Source organism: Varanus komodoensis, unplaced genomic scaffold (genome assembly GCF_004798865.1).
Source record: "Varanus komodoensis strain SLA01 unplaced genomic scaffold, ASM479886v1 scaffold7_3, whole genome shotgun sequence".
Classification (NCBI taxonomy): Eukaryota; Metazoa; Chordata; class Lepidosauria; order Squamata; family Varanidae; genus Varanus; species Varanus komodoensis.
This window is the reverse complement of record NW_025336480.1, coordinates 27,024,473-27,044,754: the sequence shown is the minus strand read 5'-3', so window position 1 is coordinate 27,044,754 and position 20,282 is coordinate 27,024,473. Positions and strand designations below refer to the sequence as shown.

The 20,282-nt window shown below is 40.2% G+C and overlaps 1 protein-coding gene across 4 annotated transcripts in view; it reads left to right on the top strand.

The window, feature by feature from the left end:
- PLCB1 (phospholipase C beta 1) overlaps positions 1-20,282 on the top strand; it is a 592,180-nt gene that overhangs the window by 438,412 nt on the left and 133,486 nt on the right. For all 4 annotated transcript variants that reach the window (XM_044454160.1, XM_044454162.1, XM_044454161.1 and 1 more), the window contains 7 exons: positions 861-931; positions 2,961-3,057; positions 9,735-9,819; positions 10,866-10,990; positions 13,030-13,184; positions 15,941-16,105; positions 19,102-19,201. In XM_044454160.1, coding sequence (XP_044310095.1) covers positions 861-931; positions 2,961-3,057; positions 9,735-9,819; positions 10,866-10,990; positions 13,030-13,184; positions 15,941-16,105; positions 19,102-19,201 — 798 coding nt within the window. The remainder of the gene's footprint in view (positions 1-860; positions 932-2,960; positions 3,058-9,734; positions 9,820-10,865; positions 10,991-13,029; positions 13,185-15,940; positions 16,106-19,101; positions 19,202-20,282) is intronic.

Genomic DNA, 20,282 nt, shown 5'->3' with positions numbered 1-20,282 from the left:
AGAGGGAGAGGGAGAGGGAGAGGGAGAGGGAGAGGGAGAGGGAGAGAGAGAGAGGGAGAGAGAGGACAGTCAAACACTTCTCTCACTGCACAGCTGATTGGTGGCTCACTTCAGTGTGACTGTTCATTCAGGAGCCACCACATATTTGATTGTGGGGCTTACTAACAGTTGACTTTCTTTGCCCCACTCCCAAAGCCACCAGTCATTTGATTCCTTACAGCCACTAGCCACACAACTGCTTGGTGGTGGCATGAGGCATCCATTCTCTTGGATTCAGGGCATGGCATGACATATTCAAGCTACAGGGCAAGACTTAGCTCTTGTTTCAGACTCTGTATTTTCTTTCCCAAGATGTATTTATTATGTTCATTACATGCATACACATGCACTGCCAGCAGAAACAATGTATGTAGCACATAAACATGAACCTCAGAAATATAAGATATACAGAAACAACACAGAATATGATCTATAAGTGGAAAACTTAAAATTGTATTTTCATTTAGAGATGAATGCACTGTTGAAAGTAGGGAAATACCACTGCTCTTTTTTACAATTGTATATCTTTTTAATTTTACCATCTGGTAACTTAATACCTTCGGAATAGGAGAGCTGAATGTAACCCTCCCCCCACCAAAAAAAAAAAAAAACCCTCAGTGTTAATAGGTGGGAGGATAATTTTGGCTATTTGGCTCACAGATGAATGCTTGAAAAAATGTTTCACTACGGTAAGGTATGCACTGTCCTGAGCCTGTGATACTATAACTGCATTTGAAGTAAGGCTGTGCTGGTAACAGTAATAGTTAAAATATGTATCAGCAAGGATAATACATCTTTCTTTTCCCATTAAAATGATTCAGGGGAAGTGGAAATTGAGAGTGATGATGACGATGATTATGACGATGACTGCAAAAAATCATCAATGGATGAAGTAAGAAATGAATCATTTTGAAGTACAGATCGCTCTGGCTTGACTTTGAGAGCATGTTTGCACATTTGTCTGTATGAGTCAATCTTGTACTGCCACCTTCTGGATAGTGGGGCTCCTGCCACAACCTCACCACTGGCTCATCAAGCTTTCCAGAAGAGATCCACAGTTTGATGGGGCTTTATTAGGGGCACATGGGACTTTCTGTTGCTCTGAATCATGTATCTATATTAAATATTCTACCTCCTGCTCAGTTTTTATGTGACAGGCAGAGCTTCAAGGGGTTTCAGCTACTATCGTGTGGTTTCAGATTTCAATATTGCTCTGGAATGACAGCCGGGAAAGAGGGAATGCTCTTGCAGTGGGCATGCAAGCATCTTATTGAGTAATCTTCATGGGAAACATATAGTAGTCATCTGAGGTTTATGCACTTGATTGAAAACATCATCTGGAAATATTCATCCAGTTTATTTTTCAATGTGAAAAGAGTGCTAGGTAGGGAAATATTCCTTGCAGGCCTCTTAACTGTACCCCTTTCTCTGTAACTGGTTGTGGCCATAGTTTCTCCTTTTGCTGCTGCTTTCTCTTATTATTATTATTATTATTATTATTATTATTATTATTATTATTATAACATTTCTATGCCGCCCCTTGCCGAAGCCTCGGGGCGGCTTACAACACAATAACTTTTCTTGAGTTATTGTTATTGTAGCCAGTTAGGGTTCATGTAGAGAATGTTATTATGTCAAGGCACCATGTTGCCATTCAGAACAACTTAAAGCAACAGAAAAGGAGGGCAGTGCTTCTGGCATTGTATTTTCTTCTGTCTACATGAGTAAACATTCACATACACCCTTCAATAGAGTCCTGAGCAATCATTGAAAAGGATAGAGTGAGGGTGTTCTATCACTATCCTCTTTTGGTGGACTGTGCATCCTACCCACTTTCCAGCTTATCCATGGAAATAGTTAAAATAGTTAAAAATCAGAGAGATTCTCATTCATTTCTTAAAGTTTCATTTTCATTCAGACAAGTCAAAATATAAATCAATGGAACAGTGATTATTGGAAACAGCTTGTTAAAAATTTTACCTTTGAGAGCAATGTCCAGACTCTGTTCTCCTAATATCATTTTCGCATTATACATATAGCCATTCATTTGCAGTTTGTGTTTCACCAGAGGCCTAAGCATCACTTGGAAATTACATTCCCCTTGCATCCCCGGAAGATCAGCTTGGTCTGTGCCATGGCTGGGAAAATGGGAGGCACAGAAAAGTTGCTTCCCACCTCCATCCCAGAAAGAGTTTTGCCTTTTTCTTATTTGCTCAAGATCAGAAAAATAATTCACAGTTAAGGTAATTTAAATGGATGGTTGCTGTAGGACCACAAAATCAGCTCACTTTGGACTCTGTTACTGACCAGAAAGATAGCTGTACCTTTTCCATTCCCACAAGCACAATAGCAACAGAAGATAAGTTTGGCCCCAGCTGGATACAAGTGCTAGTTAACAATTCAACCTTTGTCCTGTCCTTCTCAAACTGATCTCAGCCTTCTCCTTCGACTCCCTTCTGCTGCTTTTCTTGTCTTAAGTTCTAAGGCTAAGGATCAGCCTCTCATTCTCATTCGTGTGTTACATAGTGAATATTAACTGCTGTGAATCATTTACAGAGACTAATTATGTCTGATACTCTAAGCAGTATAAAAAAGTGGTGGGTTTCTACTCTTTTCCACTTCATCATAGCTTTAGAAATCTTACTGAATTTGGAAATGTTTCCGCTGGATATTGTGGAATGGGAAGATGCATGAGGGATGAGTAAAACCACCCCCTTCTGTTTTTTCAAAGGTTTAGTGAACCTGGATTTTGAATGAAGAACATATTCCATTACTGGAAAATGTAGGAAAGACTTCAGAAGATTTCCCATAGATGCATCTAGTGTCAGTCATTATGAACTTCGTGCTATAAATACTTTGACAAGCTGCTGACATTACAGGTATTCAAAACCAGTGTTCATATTACTCTATCTCTCCTCTAGGGAACTGCTGGAAGTGAGGCCATGGCGACTGAAGAAATGTCCAACTTGGTTAATTACATCCAGCCTGTGAAGTTTGAGTCATTTGAAACATCTAAAAGTCAGTATGAAAAGTATTGACACCTCCTTACATTTTGCATTCTGTGTTGATCATGCATGCTGACTTAAAAGATAAGAAGCATTAGCTCTTTGTGTGTTTTCAGTGCACAGCAACCTGAGATCTTAAAGAAAGCCACTCTATTTTATTGTACAAGTATGGAAGTTACATGTTCCTCCAGATTATATGGAGGCATTCAAGGAAGATGCAGGCTTTTTAGCAATGCATAGAGCAGTCCCCTTGCTTGGATGGTGGATATTTAAATTTCCTTGGAGGAGATAGCAATAGAGTCTTCTAGGATCTTATTCAGAATCTGTTTACTTAGACAGATGGAATAAAGGTGATGAGGGTGCAGAAATAAGGGTGTGGACAGTAACTGACAGCTAACTTAGTTCAGGTCCTCAAAATCTGAGTCAGGATTCAGCAGAGCAAAATTTGACCTTGGAGCTCTTTATTGGAGTCTGAGATCACCCCAAAGTGGTCTCAGACTCCACCCTGGCAGATGTAACAGGTTTTTTGTGTTTTTATTTGGGCAAGAGCTGAAGATGATGGGCAGTTTCACTATAATGTAAGATGACTACCATACCAATTTATAAAGGCACACAACAACCTGTGAAACTGTGGAGATGTTACAGGGTTACGAGCCAGGATGGTTTTTCATAAATTCAGCTCCTTAAAAATTTAGTGTTTTTAATTTGGGTATTTGTTCAATTTTAATATCTAATCTGATTTCATTATATTTTAACTCTTGTGTGTTTTAGATATTTGATTTGTATGAATTTTAATGTTGTGAGCTGCTTTGAGTCAGTCACTGGGAATAGGCAGGTTGTAAATATAATAATGGTGATGATGATGAACTACATTATAATCAAAATGCTGAGTAATAGAACAGGAGGACCAATGAGGCTAGAGAAACTATGGCAGCCTTGTCTGGGGTGGGGCCCCTGATAGCTCTGATTGTGAACACAACATGTGTGTACTTGAATTGATGAATGGTACCTTTCTTTGGAGGGAGCATAATTTGGTCTTTTGGTAGAAAATTAAGTTGACTGTAAAGTTCATACCAGCAAGAATCAGCAGCACTGTTGGAGCCCAAAATCAGCTCACACCAATGTGCTCTTAAGCTCAAAGGAATGAGAATGCAAAATGTTAATGGTCCACTCTGTCAAAGACATGCCCCACTGATTTCAGTAGGAAAGATTTAAGGATGTGCTCAACTCGTTCTCTGAAGCCAGTGAAAATCAGAGGGGTGACTGTGTTGGATTTGTACCTCAAGTTCCTAAGTGCAGTATTGTGCTAGAAACCGGTCTGGAGTTGTGTCTTTATTACTGTTTTTGGGAAAATGCCTTAATTTACAAGTATAACATAGAACAGGAATGTGAAACCCATCTTTCTGCATACACTTCATTGTCTTTCCTCTGTTGTGAATCTGTTTATTAGAAATAAATGGTCCATACTCATGATTGCCTGCTGGCTTTTACTGAAGGGTACTTGCTGGGAATGCACTTTGCCACATCTTGAGCAAACAAACTGACATCTTTTTCTTACTTAGAGCAGAACTCCCTTTGAGAAAGGCTGTCCTGTTTTGTTTTGTTTTGACGGGTAGAGTACTGTGACCCCTGCTGCTGCCTTTTTAAAGGATGCCTATAGCATTTGAATTACGGTGGTGAATCTTAGATATGTTTCTTAGGCGCTGTACATATAGGGGGCACAAATTCCACATCTACTTTCAACTTCTTTGTTTAGTTGTCTTGCGCTTTGATGTCTACTTTATGTTCTACTTGCATTCTCAAGAGATGTTTACTCCAGACCAAGAAGAAGAAGAAAGTTGTTATTTTTTGCCACAGATGGCATTTATTTAAAAAATCTGCTCATTCTCTGGACCTTTTGTATTATTTGTTTACATGGAAAATCATAGTAAAGTTCATGTCTGCACTGCTTTGCTTGGGGTTCTTATGCATTAAGCTCAGTAAGCTCATCACAAACTACCTCTGCACCTCTTTGTGATTCAGGCCAACTCTTTACCAATTGTCTGTCTGGCAGATCAGGTGAATTTCTGAGCTGGCCCAAGTGGCAGTTCATATCTGGGAACAATGTGCACTATCTCACATAATACAATTCCAGAGTGGGGTGGGATGTGCTTTGAAATTCCTTCTAAGCTACAGAAACAGTGTAGATAATAGAGCAATAGTTTCCTGTGGTACCATGTTGTGTATTCCAGCTATTATGGTGCAATACTCTACGTAGGCTGGTTCTCTTCTTGAAAAATGTTGGTCCTGCAATGAAACAGGCTGCATGTATGAGGGTGGGTGCTTCTTTTCCAGCTTAATGAAAATGTATGGCCTACAACCTCTTGCTCATCAAAGAAAGAAAAGAAAGGAGAAGCTTAAAAATATGAATAATTAAGGTGGCAATTAAAATGCTCCTTCCTTCTGATGCTTCATTGCAAAATAGGGCTTACATGCCAAGCTGGAAGGAAGCATCCCTTTGTCTCCTTAATATCAGTAGATTCATGCATAAATACTGAATGCAGGATTATAGCTTCAGACTTAGCATATCAAACAAATCCACATGGAAGTACATTCACATTGAAGTAATCATGGTTGATTTCTAAGTTAAATGTCTTCATTATCTGGAGGCAAGTCTTTGCTGTCAGGGATCTGATTGTAGTTCTCATTAGTAAAGCAGCTTTAGATGTGATCAAAACCCAATTTACTACTGTTTAGAGACAGGGCACCCTCTCCTGCAGGGAAAAGAAAAATGGAAATAGAAAAAGAGAAGAAAGAGTAGCTAAATAGTACAACAACCGTTTTTCAAGTGTTGTACCTGGCACGGAAATCGAATTGGGGATTTGGTGCTTGTCTTCAGGTAGTAAAATATCTTGCAGGGAAGCACTGAGAGGAAGAAAAGAGTAAACAATTTTTTAGAAGTCCATTTTTCAGAATACCATCCCATTTTAAAATGCCTTGTATCCTGAAAACATGAAGTGCATTATGTTTCATTCCAAATATTCTTGTGATATTACTTTTGTTTAAATTACATTGTTGGAACACTCTCATTGCCTCTTGTACCTACGGGAGCACTGCAACAGCTCATTTCAACTCAGCGGACCTCCTGCCCAATTTAATTGGATTATTGCAACCTGGCCAAATAAGGATTTTTTTCTGCAGATTTCCTTCACTAAGATGGACACATTTTGAACATTAAAAAATACCAAGAAATTTTGCTCAGATCATATAGTTTGTGCAAATTGATGCTACTTCTACAAAAGATGGTATTTTGCAGATTTTGTACAAATTGGCACCAGAAAATTTCATGATAGTCACACAGTTTGCACAGATTAATGCCATGCTTTTGGTTCTGTTGGGGTGAGTTGCATAAATCTTTGTGTGTTTGTTTCCTCCTCCTCCTCCTCCTCCTCCTCCTCCTCCTCTTTTAAATGTGCAAATCTTGGCCTTTCTTAGAGATGCAAGGCTGTGGCTTGCACTATATGAAGTTAGCGTCAGTGTAGGACTGAAACTGGAATGTGGGCAGGGATACAAATCATTAACGTCCTTTTGATTTTCACCCCGCTCACATCCCTACATGTGCCTCATGCCATTTTTGTAAAATATAATTCTAGTCTTTCATTGCTGCTTCTTGCTCAGGTACTCGTCTCTTCAGCCAAGTAAGCCCAAGGCTAGCAAAAATGAAACTACCTTACAGGCAGCTCTCAAATGGCCATGCCATGCTGAGCGGTATAGATTGAAAAATCTATTTTTTTTCCTATTGGTTATAAAGGGCAACTACCCTGGTACCTCACAAAGTAAGTTGAAAACATCTTCTGCATAGTGGGGTTTTCCTTGCTTTCAACATAAGATGTAGTGCTGGTTAAAATTAATGACTACCCCAGCTATTATACTATACCAAGTTTTTCTGTACTTTTGCTCTGTACCTCTCAAGGGCCCATGTGTTCCAGTTAGTGCTAGAGACAGAACTAAATAACTGCTGGTATTTATGTTTTCAAAGGAAAAATAGCCCTTTTTTGGTCCTTAGAACCCTTGGTGCCATTTTTTGAACCAGACACAGCCTGACATAACTATCTTTGTAACTCCCTTTTCATTTCCTCTGTCATGCTATTGCTGTCTATTTTTTAATTATGCCCAGCAACTTTTTTCTTCCATTCCCTCTAGTTATGAAACAAACAAACAAAGCACAGGAATGGAATAGTATAGAAATCACAGAAATCTGGAACTGGGTCTCTAGAATGCTTGGGAGCAAAGAAAGGTCTTTGCTTGCTGGGAAATATCAAGATTGATACCTGATAAACCTCTTTCAGGAGATCATTCCATTAGCGGGGTGCTGTGGCTTTGCATTCTGATGTTGCTACTCACCTAGCTTCCTTGGGTAGAACACCTGGTAGAGGGCCACCAAAGATAACTAAGGGATGACTAACATACATACAGGAGAAGATATCCCTTAGATACTCTGGTCCTAAACTGTTTAGGGCTTTATCAACGCCAACACTTTGAACTGGATGTGGGAACAGACTAGAAGCTAGCACAGCTGACAAAGCACAGGCATCAGATAGTCAGATTGGCCCAGTTAGTAACTAGCAGCTTTGTTTTAAATTAACTGATCTGTCTATACTGTATTCCAAGGTTCAGGATGTGCGAGGAATCTACTTGGTGAGGGGAGGTCAAAATCACATAAACTGACCAGGCTCAGCTCATCCAGATTCCACCCTACCTACCCAGCACAGGCACTAACTCACTTTGACACAAAGCAACACAACACACAGTCTTCTGCTTTTAAAGGCTGAGAATTATGAGCAAAATGCAACCACAGTTTGCATAAATATTATATTGGCCATATTCTGTGCCAATTTGCCTGACTTGAAAAAAATAAAACCGTGGCTCACTTTAAAAGCGGAAGCTGACCCATGCACACATACACACGTGAGCCCCAACTTGACCTACTTTTGGCTCTCAAGTTAGCGAGGCGCACCAAAGTCTGCCAAGCACAATCCCATTCCATTCAAAGGTCAGTCTGTGTGCAACATATCTGGAAGGTTACCAAAACATGGGTAATTGTCACCAGGCTATCTCTGTCCAGAAAGGTCTCCATTGTTATATCAACCTATTTAATAACATGTAACTTAGAGATACACACAAAATCTGTCTTTTATCAAGAAGTAGCATGACTGCCATTAATCAGCAACCAAACATCTAATTGCATATCTATCACCAGTGTTAAAGGAAGGTGTTATGGGAAGTCAGCAGTGAAACTGTACTGAAATCTGAAAAACTGAAGTCTGACAAACTTGGTAATACAAATGAGTTTACCTTCTCTACTAAAAATAAGTGTGATTGATGACTGGCTGATTCTATGGCATTCCATTTATCTTTAAACATATTGCTGTATGTTTGTGATGTCTTGATAACAAATTACATAAGTTAAGACATGGTAAAGAACTTGTGAAGAGATCCCCTGCAGTGAGAGATTTACACACCAAGCCTTTGCTCAGTATGGACTTGTTCTATTTGGTTTGCTTGCGTTTCTGAATTAATGGAAGACTTAACAGAATATTAAATCAAGGATGCTGGCCGAGGTCCAGCAGTGAGACCACAAGGCTGTGCCATAGCTGACAAACACAAAAGACCCACTTGCAGTCATAGCAGTCTTTGAGTCCTCTGTCCCAATTACTATCAGCAGTACTTTTTTTGTATAAAAAAAAAAAGGTGCCGGAACTCATGTCTTGGAGTCACACTTTTACACTAAAAAAGATTTTCAAATCACCAACTTTTTTTGAAATAAAGAACTTATTTACCTTTTGCATGTAGCCAGTCACTCTACACACACATAAACATAATGGTCACCGCTGGCAGTAAGCACTCAGCACGCGACCACATACACCAATCCCAAGCCAAGCAGTGTCCCAAGCCGAGCAGCGCCCTCACAATCAGCACGGACACACAAGCAGCCCGCAGGCACTATTTTAATGATTTTTGCCGCTGACCTGCTACGCCCGACAGGCGATTCAAAATCACTTTGTAAAATCCATTGGAAAAATCCGTCAAAAAAAGGTGCCGGAATGCCGTTCCACTGCGTTCTATGACAAAAAAGCCCTGACTATCAGTATAGAAAATTGAGCGTATGTGTGCATGGAAATCAGCAGGGGGAAGCCACCAAATATAATAGGCACAATGTTGACATTGAGAGCTCCAAGTGGGCGGTATACTTGAATGCATGGGAATTCTCTATGGCTATGGGGAAAAGGTTCACATAAGATTAGGATAGGAAACCTTGACCTTCTGTACAGGACTAGGGACCTAGAAAGTCCTGGTCTGGGGCACAATGTTGAGCTGTCCAAAAGAACAACCAGGAGATGCAGTTTTGCACTTGTGAGGGTATTCATTCATTCATTCATTCATTCATTCATGAAAATGGCCTGGAAATATTGCAGGGAAGATTTCAGGTTAGGATTATGGGTGAGGAAAGTGGGACTCCTTACCCAGCTTCAGAGGCTTGGAAATCAGTGGGAGCACACTACCAAATGTAGCAATCACAATGATGACACTGAGCGCTGCAACTGGGCAGTATGCTAGAATGCATACGGGGGTGGGGAGTCAGCACAAAATCTTCAGTACAGCTCTTTCTGCATCTGTTTACTTTTGTTTTTGCTTTCATTTCAATTACAGAACGGAACAAGAGTTTTGAAATGTCTTCCTTTGTGGAAACCAAAGCACTCGAGCAGCTCACAAAATCTCCTGTTGAGTTTGTGGAGTATCTTTGAAATAGAGAAAATATCTTGTAAGAAATTGGTTATGACTAAACAGAGGAGATTGTTGAAGGTTCTCAGTGAGAGTCTATTTGGGTTGAAGGAATCTGGTAAACCATATCAGTTTGGGCACTTATTCTGTAAATGTTTTGCAATAAGTATAAAAACTATATTTCATCCAAAAGTCATTTCCCCTTCTTTTCAGCTTTAGAAAATTGACCCTATAGAACATGGGAACAACAGAAATAAATAGGATTTAAATTTCCAAATAAATGATTGCTATCTTGATGCCTTAGTATTATTTACATTTTTATACCATCCAAAAAGCTGAAGCTCTCTGGGTAGTTCACAATAAAAGAAAGCATTCTGATACATCAATTGCTATAATAAACAATACAAACATTTCATTAACTAATACTAACATTATTATATTTTAGATTACTTACAGAGTAGGCAACAACAGTAATTACAACATCATACCATCATGTTTATAATTATTGGTATTGATAATTTGAAGCCAGGACCAAATGCACCAAATACCTTTTTGTGTGCATTGAGGCATTAATAAACAATACAACTAGGTATCTGACAGCCTGTGGCAACTGATCTCTCCCCTGGTCCACCTTCTCATTCTGGTGTAGTTTTTAAGGCTTCAACAGAGAAAAGGGTGGTGGGGTTTAGTCTCTTCCTCACTGCCTTGGATATTCCTGTTGCACATCTGAAGCTCTCCAAATTGTGCTCTATGTTAGTCCTACAGGGTATGCTGAAGTTTTATGTCTTCAGCTATGCATTCTAGCTAGTTATTTTCCTATGGGCCCATGATGTAGCTCAATCTCAGTTTTTCTTCAGAATTGTGCACATTGATCTGCACAAAGCACTCATTGGCCTGCTTTCTAGCAGATGATGGTAACATCTGTTGAGTGTGGCTCCTGTACCTTTTAAGTCCCATCATCAGTTATTACAAGTAGCATGCACCAGCAAGCTTTGGGTTTAAACCTCCAAACCAGGTGGCTTTTCCAGTTGTATTTTATCTTAACCACTCACAATTTAGGTATAACAAAATGCAGCTGAGCCGGATTTATCCAAAAGGGACACGTGTTGATTCCTCAAATTACATGCCTCAGCTCTTCTGGAATGCAGGCTGTCAGATGGTTGCTCTTAACTTCCAAACTGTAGGTAAGCATCCACATTACTGCTGGGTTTTGTGTATATTTTCTGGACAAATTTGATAAAAGATTTTACAGCATGAAAACTAAGAAAACTAGAAAGTTGTGTGTGTACTTCTGCTGAAATCAGGACACCCTTAAATTTATTAGCTTAAAAATGCAATATATATGGGGTTATGTTACCCTACCTTTAGCCACATACATTTCAGTTGGTTTGCCCTAACATTGGGTGCATCCCATGGTATAAAAAGTTCTGTGTTACTTAAGCAAATTTACCACTATTATTTTTTTTACCTAAATACTGAAGATGTAACCCTTTTAAGATAAAGTACTTATTTAAGTATTTATTCTTTACATGATGTTTAGCATCCTTGTTTAGTTGGATTTGCTCTTTTAAGAAGTGCTAGCTGTATTCCCAATTCTGTAGCAATGTTAAAACTTGGAAAGGTTGTTAATAATAACACCACACTATTTGATTAGAAAAGTAAAATCAGCATTATGGATATACACAATAAGAAATGAATTTTGGAGAGTGATAGTTCATTTGGTTCTCTTCCTTGAATCACAGTAATGCTAAAACCTCAAACGTAGATAGCTATATTTTTGCTTGTAATTCATTGATATATTAAGAGCCTTTGCCAAGATTCCATTATACATAGTACTTTGTGGACTCACATTTTAAAGAAATCCACAGTGTGATGCAACCATCAGAATGACAGCACTTACTATGTATGACCTGGTTCTCATGACATGACAAGCCATCACGGGTGAATAACCACTGTGGGTTGTCATGTCACCTGAACCCAGACTGTTTCCCGCAGGCTGTTTAGTTTTTTCCAACAATGGCACAGGCCGTTTTTGGGTCCTTTTGCCCACGGTGGGTTGTCTTGTATCTGAAGTTGGGTGCGTTATCTCAGTGCAGATAAAAGAAAATGGCAAGTGAAGCACTCAGCAAGAACAACAACTGAATGCTTGCCACTCTTAGTGATTCCGCCCAAATAGCACATTGGAGGAGTCATCACTAGTAGGCCATGCCCCCTTTTGTGCTTCAAATGTGTGCAATATGTTGGTAGTTTTTTAAATTTAAATTTTTCTGCTAGGAGTTGCGCACAAACAGAGTTGCGACTTTTGTGGGTCTACAATGGGAACTGTCACCTGAGCAATATTTTGGGGGGCATCTGCTGTGCAGCAGGTACCAACCCTAGAGATGTTCCAAGTGGGCTTTTTAAACTTTAGTTTGACTTGGCAGCTGTAAAATGGTGAGTTGTCAAGTCAAAACAACATCCTGAGTGTTCTTTGCTCATGAATGAACAGGGGCACCTTTTTGCTTCTTTTTTGCCCTTTCCTCAGGATTTTGAGTCCTCCTCCCCTCCATGGGGCCTGGTGCCCCTAATTTTTCCACCCATTCATGAGACTCTAGCTGTGGGAAGGTGGAAAACTGCACCCCTGCCTCGTGTTCTTTGATACTTGCTTCCAGCAACTGTTGGAAATACGGTTCTTCCTTCCTTTTCACTTTTCTCTTTTCAAAGCAGGGATTGTGGTGATGGTAGTTTGGATAGGAAAATACACAGATGTACACTCTCGTGTATTCAGCACTGCACCAGCAGGAGAAATGGGACTTCGTGCCCCTCTCCTCCCCATTTTAGCCCCTTGTTCTACCCTAACATCTGCCAGGCCTCCAGTTTGAGGAGGAAATGTGAAGAGCTGGGGGACCACAGAGGGAGGGGGTATTCTCCCCCCTCCCCAGTGCACTGATGGGAACGGCTTTTGCCAGCAGAACACCACAATTAGAGCCAATCCACAGGATTGCTATTTAATTATAACTTTAAAAGTAATGTGTGAACTAGCCCTTACAAGTAGCTAAAATACCACATATGAAGGACAGAGTATAGCATTTTTATAGAGTGCTTGCAACATATAGAGAACAGGAGACCTCTAGTGGAATTGGAGAGTTCCGATTTTGTTGGTATGCTGGAAAACTGTAGAGAAAACTCTATGTAATCTGTCCCGCAGCACAAAACACTGACATATTTTATTTTTCTCACTTAGATTTATCTATGCAAATAAACATGGGGATGTATGAGTATAATGGTAAAAGTGGGTACAGATTAAAGCCAGAATTCATGAGAAGGCCAGACAAACACTTCGATCCTTTCACTGAAAGTATTGTAGATGGAATAGTGGCAAACACTTTGTCTGTGAAGGTATGTATTCAGCTGTTAATTTAATATGTTTCTTATGTATCTCCTTGAATGTTGAATATCAGTGTGGTTTCTCATGCTCAACCTCTCAGCAGCTGTGTATATTACATGGAACAGCAACAGTTGTGGCCACAGAGGGGAAAAAAGAGTTGAAACACAGGTTGTGAGACAGAACTACAACTTGACTAACTAACTCATCTAGTATCTAGAGTCTTTAGTCAGGAAGTCATTGTGGGGCACCCAAGCTCCTGGAGTTTCCTAAGGAGATCCCCCAAATGCCCATAGTGGGGTGCTCAAACCTGCTTTCTCCCCTAAGGCTGAGTCACTGCTCAGAATGTAGGAGACAGTTGTGGCTGTTAATCAAAGGATAATACTATTAATGTGACAAAAGAAATTGCTCTGATGACCATAATAGGCCTCCTTAGCCATTCTGATGCTCTAGCAAAAACTCTTTGTCAGCCTCAACATAAGCCCAGAATGGATCTAAAGTGAGCAGTCACCCCTAAAACTGCAGTGGGAAAGAAGGAACTAGGGGAAAAGCCATACTAGTACCTTGTGCCCCATCTTTTACCTCTAGGAGGTGATCTAGAATGGCAGAGTCTTTCTTCTGGCCCACCACCATCAGCCCAAGCCTTCTCTGAAGTCAACATTATATATAAGGAAGGAGTGGACCTAATCACTATATGTGACATTGCCAGGAAATGTTGTCACAAAGACGGTCCGGATACTTCAATTGGTTCAAAATAGAGCTGCCAGGTTGCTGATGGGGACAGAGCGTTATGCTCACATGACTCCAGTCCTCCGACAGCTTCACTGGCTTCCCATTGAAGTCCGGGCCCAATTCAAGGTGTTGGTTATGACCTATAAAGCCCTGAACGGCTTGGGACCTGGTTACCTGAAGGAGCCCCTTGAGATCTGCGGGAGAGGCCCTTCTCCGGGAGCCCTCCGTGAAAGAAATTAGGAGGGTATGTACTCGGAGGAGGGCTTTCTCTGCGGCGGCGCCCAATCTATGGAATGTGCTCCCCAGAGAGGTCCGCCTGGCGCCGTCGTTATTTGTTTTTCGGCGCCAGGTGAAGACCTTTTTACTTAAACGTCATTTTAATTGTTAACAATATTTACATATTTATCTGGCCAGGGTGACTTCTTTTCTTTTCTTTTCTTTTCTTTTCTTTTCTTTTCTTTTCTTTTCTTTTCTTTTCTTTTCTTATGACTTTTCTTTTATAACTTCTTTTATATCGTTTATATTTTTTGATTTATTTTATATTATTAATTTTAATTTTATATTGTTATTTTTATATTGTATTGTAAGCCGCCCCAAGGCTTCGGCAAGGGGCGGTATAGAAATGTTATAATAATAATAATCATCATCATCATCATCATCATGGTATCCTGCCAACATACCTCACCATCTGCAACCACATGCAGCAAGACCAAAAAAAAAAAAAAAGGGCAACAAATATGGCACCCTTTTAAGAATTAGTAAGTAGAAGTTACGAGGCATTGCCAGGACTGTCTCCTTCTTGAAGGTGTATCATCCATTGAATTTATATTGTGATGATGCACATGTAGAGGCCATGGAGCATGGGAAATTGCATACAATTGGCTATAATCTGGTTTACTTATGCACATGCATGCATTTGTATTGCGGGCACAAAAAAGAAATGGAGATCACACATTGATCTGTGTGCTCTTTGGCCATTGTCCAGGGAGTCATATTTTCCCATTGGATTTATACTATTTTGTTTTTATCAGCTATAACCTCACAGAAGATTCTAGCTATATTTGAAATACTTCTCAATTCAGAGTGAGGGTTGTTCTGAGTTTTGTTATAACACTGTTTAAAGAGAGTAATGATTGGAAACAGTGAATGTGTTTCTCCCTCTCTCTCCCCCCTGTATACACACACATACTTGTTAAGTAAGCTCTTATTCAAAAGTGAAATTACATATTGGCACTTCTTTATCAATGCTGATAGAACTCTTTACAAAAAGCATGTGGAAATGTACACAACTTTCTGGATAGCAGCCATTGCAATCAATTGCACAATGTGTATGTCTTTCACATATGTCTAGGTTGCTTTTTTTCCAGAGCAGCTTGTAGAACATAGCCAAAGTTTGAATACCTTACAAAATTAAGAAATAGTAACAACAACAACAATAGCTGTCACTGTTTCAAATGCTAAAATAGATGTTCAAGCCAGGCAAATAAACAGTGAAGAGAGGGAGCCTCAGCCTGAAAGATGAACAATTGTTTTTAGCTCAAGGCAACTCAAAATAAACCGTATTAAGGACTTTCCTGAAAAAAGAGAAGGAGACAGCTATACATTCTAGGGAAGGGAGTGATAAAAATAAGATGCCGCCACTGCCATGGTCCTGTCTCTAATGCTTATCAATCCAATCAAGACATTGGTGTTGGCAGGCATATAAGAAAAAACTATTATTGAATAATGTCTCTATAGTTTATAGACACTATTTTTGCTTAATAGAGAGTTTTTTATAGCTTCAAAGCTTAGAAAGATAGATAGGTTGGGGGACTTTTCTATTATCAGAGGCCAGATTGGGTTACCATAGTCTCACAGGCTATGGCTGTTTGAGCAAGGGGCATTCTTTCATAAACTGGTATTTCTAGACAAGCCAAAGCATAGACCAGGGGGCTCATAACACACTCAGGTTATCCTAAAAAAAAGTCACTTTTATCTAAATCTGTGTTGAGTGATCTATCTACAAGTAATCCCATATGCTTAAATTTTGCATTTCCAGATTATTTCTGGACAGTTACTTTCTGACAAAAAGGTTGGCACTTACGTAGAAGTGGATATGTTTGGTCTGCCTGTGGACACAAGGCGGAAAGCTCTCAAGACCAAGACATCTCAAGGCAATGCTGTGAATCCGGTATGGGAAGATGAAACCATAGTTTTTAAGAAGGTGGGTTTTTGCTGTTTTCTCATTCTCCAAGTGAATAACATTAGGCAGTCTTACCCATTGCCTGTATTGAAGTCAGGAAATTACATCTTGTTTTTTTAAAACTCTTTGCCTCAATTCTGGTTCATCTGAGTCAGTGCGATGAGTTTTCTTCATTTTATTAATGTTGGATTGAGCCTTGGCAAGTAGACATGGATCTCTTTGACTTATCCTTATTACTCATTTGCTCGAGGAAATTGGCACTAAAAAGCAAGACTCTCCAATTGCATTCCTGACATAAAATCCAAATCTGGCAAAGTGGGAAGGATCTGATCTTTGTTACTTGGGCTGCAATCCTATATCCATGTAGTTGGGAATAAGTTCCACTGAGCTCACCTGTGAGGGGACATGTAGAGGATTAAATGATTGAACATGTGCTAATTTCCACATGTGGTTTATACCCTACAACTACAGCTGTTGTTGTTATACATTTACATTCCGCCTTTCTTCCCTTTGCAAGGGATGCAAAGTGGCTTACAAGGTTCTCCTCCTCTCCACTGGATCCCACAACAAGGACCCTGTGATGAGTTAGGTTAGGCTGAGAATTTGTGAGTGGCCAGAGTCACCCAGTGAGCTTCATGAGTACATGGGGGAGTAGAGCCCAAATTTCCTAAATCACCACCCAGACAGTCCTAAATAGGACTATTGGTGCAGTTTATAAATTTTTAAAATAAATAAATAGATAATAAGTTATAGTCCAACACTCTAACCACTGTGTGAAGAAGAAGAATAGAAATGACCACCAATTTTGACAGCTTTCAAAAGGGATTGGACAAACTTAAGTTAAAGAAGGGTCAATGGCCATTAGTCCTGAGGGCTAGATGCTGCCTCCAGTGACAGAGACACTATGCATTTGTACCTCATTTTCTGGGGAATACGCTTTGGAGGGTGCTGTTGCATTCATGTCCCGTTTGAGGCATCCTGTGGGCAGTTGTTTGGCCACTATGTGAACCGAATACTTCACTAGATGGACCTTTGGTGGGATTCAGCATGGATCATCATACATGCTTATGTTCCTAATACTGCTACTACCAGGGCTACTGCTGCTAATATATATGGCACTTTCAAGTGTTCAAAGCATTTTTACATTATGGTGTAGGTTGACTTGCAATAGTATTTCCATATTGCAGACAGAGGTAAGGCTGAGAGAATGGCTTGCTTTTGGCCACTTGTTGAGTTATTAGCTGAGAAAAGATGAACCAGCAATGTTTTCAAAAATACTCTTTTAACAACTGCACTATAACTGCTCATCCAATGAGATGTGAAAAGGGTGCTCTGAACTGGCAGTGCTCACATGTACACATGCCACATACTATGGGATGGGAAGATGATATAAAACTTTTTTTTTATCACGAGTTTCAAAAATTAAAACCAACCCCCCCAAAAAACCCATCAAAATGTTACAGCTTTCTTACATGACATTTGAATGAAACCTAGTACAATGAGTACATATGTACTATATATTTAATGAATAGCAAAATATACTATTGTTTTTAGAAATAGTTGTGCACAGGCTTCAACAATGGCAGCACAAATATGTAGATACTTACCCATTCAGAGATTATGCCTCCTCAAGACCACCCATTTGAAAATCTGAAGCATTGTCAAGCCCTCAACCCATTGTTTTCTTGAAGGTGGCCATTTGTCCTTCCAGTGTTGTGATGCTAATATTTTAGTTGTCAAAAGGGCATAGAGAATCCATTTAAATTGACCCTTCATTAACTTCCAAGAAATGGGTAGCTAGTTAAGAACATGTGAACCCCTAAATAGCAAAACAAACTTTCCATCTCAAAGTTTATTATACTATAACTTTTCCCCCAAAAAGCAGCTATTGGACATTGCCAAAACATGTGAGCGAGAGAAGCTTACCACCAGAGACCTTACTATTATGCTTATGCAAGAATGAGCTGTAATTTGAGAGGCATGGTGTCTGGGGAGAAATGCCTGAATTTGTGTTAGTGCTCAAAATGTTTTAAATATTATTTAAATTCTGTATTGAAATGTTATGCTCTTTTCCTGTAGAAGGCTTCTTGTATTTTCTTGTATTGCATAAATTGTTGTTAACTTGCCATGCCCAACCTGGAAGAAGAATCACTGAAAAAGAAGAGGGGCAAGCCAGCACAGTGGGCCCCAGAGAGAGCAAGGCAGTGAAGGTGATGCTACCGCTGACAGCCTTCCACTGGAAGCGCACCCTAGGCCATCCTGGGCTGTTCCTGGACTTTCCCAGGGTTTCGGAGGCTGAGCCAGAAACAAGTTGCCCCTTGGAAAGGAGGAAGATCAAGTGCAAACAGTAGTTTAGCCAGAAGAAGTCACAGTGTGGGGCCTCCCTTAAAAGCAACCTAATTAGCCATCTGTGATGATTCACAGACAGCTGTACGTTAGCCCAGCCAGAGCCTGCTGTCTGTTGCAGACAGCAGCATTTCAGCTCAGTGCTCTGCCTTGATCTTCAGGACTGAATAGATTCCTCGACCTTCAGCTGTCTCTTGGACTACTCTCTGCCTGTCCTGGGCACTGGCGTGATAAACTCAATGGCCTGATCTCTAGACTGGACCGCTTTCTTCCTTCAGTTATTTCTCAAAAACATCTTAGCCTATACTTGGCACTTGCTAAGACAAGAGCAAGATGTACAGGGGTTATAAGCATACAGAGCAAGTAGAAATGTGCCCTTCACTTGCTTCATACTAATTAAGAGGATTTTAAAGATCTCACAATAGCTTGCTCTCTTATCTAAGAAGTGAGAAGAGATCTTTTGGTCATCTCATTAGTACCGATATACCATATAAAATAGGCCAGGCAAAGTCTGTTGCCGCAAATTTGCTGAGGAACTAGATGTCACAATGCTGCAAACAACCTAGATGACTATTAATATTAGCTTGGTGAATACTGCACTTCATCATGCCAGTGTTGTACATAAAATGCATTCCAAGGCACCTATTGTTTTTAAAAATATATTTTTTCAGGTCGTCCTGCCTTCACTAGCATGTCTGAGGATAGCCGTCTATGAAGAAGGAGGAAAATTCATTGGTCATCGGATATTACCAGTTTCAGCAATTCGACCAGGTAGGGTACCCTGGGCCTCATATTACTGAAATGAAGTGTGAGCCTTCAACTTAGGGAATGAGACAACAGAGATAAGTTGGCAGATTCTCTGCACTTCTGGAATTCCAAGGTGCGATCACTGTGAGGGACCTAGTATGCTAGAACTTTCCCAGTTATTAACATGTATGTAAAAATCCCAGCTTCTCCTGAATCAGCCCCTACCTCTCACCCTTCTCACTTGCCCTGCCTGCTTCTACACCATCTGATGGATGGTGTGCTCAAATTGCACTTGGCTGAGACCCAGAAATAGACACTGGGGGATTCCGTAAGTCACCTTCAAAGGAACATAACACTTAGCATCCACCCACCCCAGTTTGGGTAAAATGAGACCTCAAGGATAATTCTTGGCTTTGCCTCAGCCATCCCCAGAAGAATAATCTCTCCCACATGCCATGTCTGCAAGTCCACAAATTCTCAGGACTTTCCCTGTCTTCCCTTCATTTATTTTGCAATAAAGCTGTGGCAGAGGGATCAGCAGCAGGAGCATGCAGAGCAGGGGTGTGAATTCTCAGGCCTAGAGACCAAATCTGCTCTCCTGGGGTTCATCCACTGACCCCTTTCCCCTTACCAACATCTGTGTGGTGGTTTTCTGACTTTTGTGCAGTTTCCCCCTGTTCTAAAAAGTTGAAATGCCTCTGCTAAAGTTACTGGCAGTAAGAGCTTTAAGCTTTATTTATTTGATTGATTGATTGATTGATTGATTTATAGTCCACTTTTTCTTAGACTGAAATCAAAGTATCTTACATCATTCTCCTCATCCTGTTCTCAGTCTTATCCCCACAACAGCAACCCTGTGGGGGGCTTGGCTGAGAGCCTGTGACTGGCCAAAGTCATGTAGTTGACTCCAAGGCTGAATGGGGACTAGAACCCAGACCATCCGAGTCCCAGTCCAGCACTTTTAACCATTTTTGTTTCTGGCCTCAGTCCTTTGGTCTCAGAGACCACCCACTACTGGAATGCAGCCCCAAAGAGATTCTCTGAAATGGAATTGGGTTCTCAGGTTCAAACAGGTTTCCTAGCGTGATGTAAGGCGCTTTTAAAG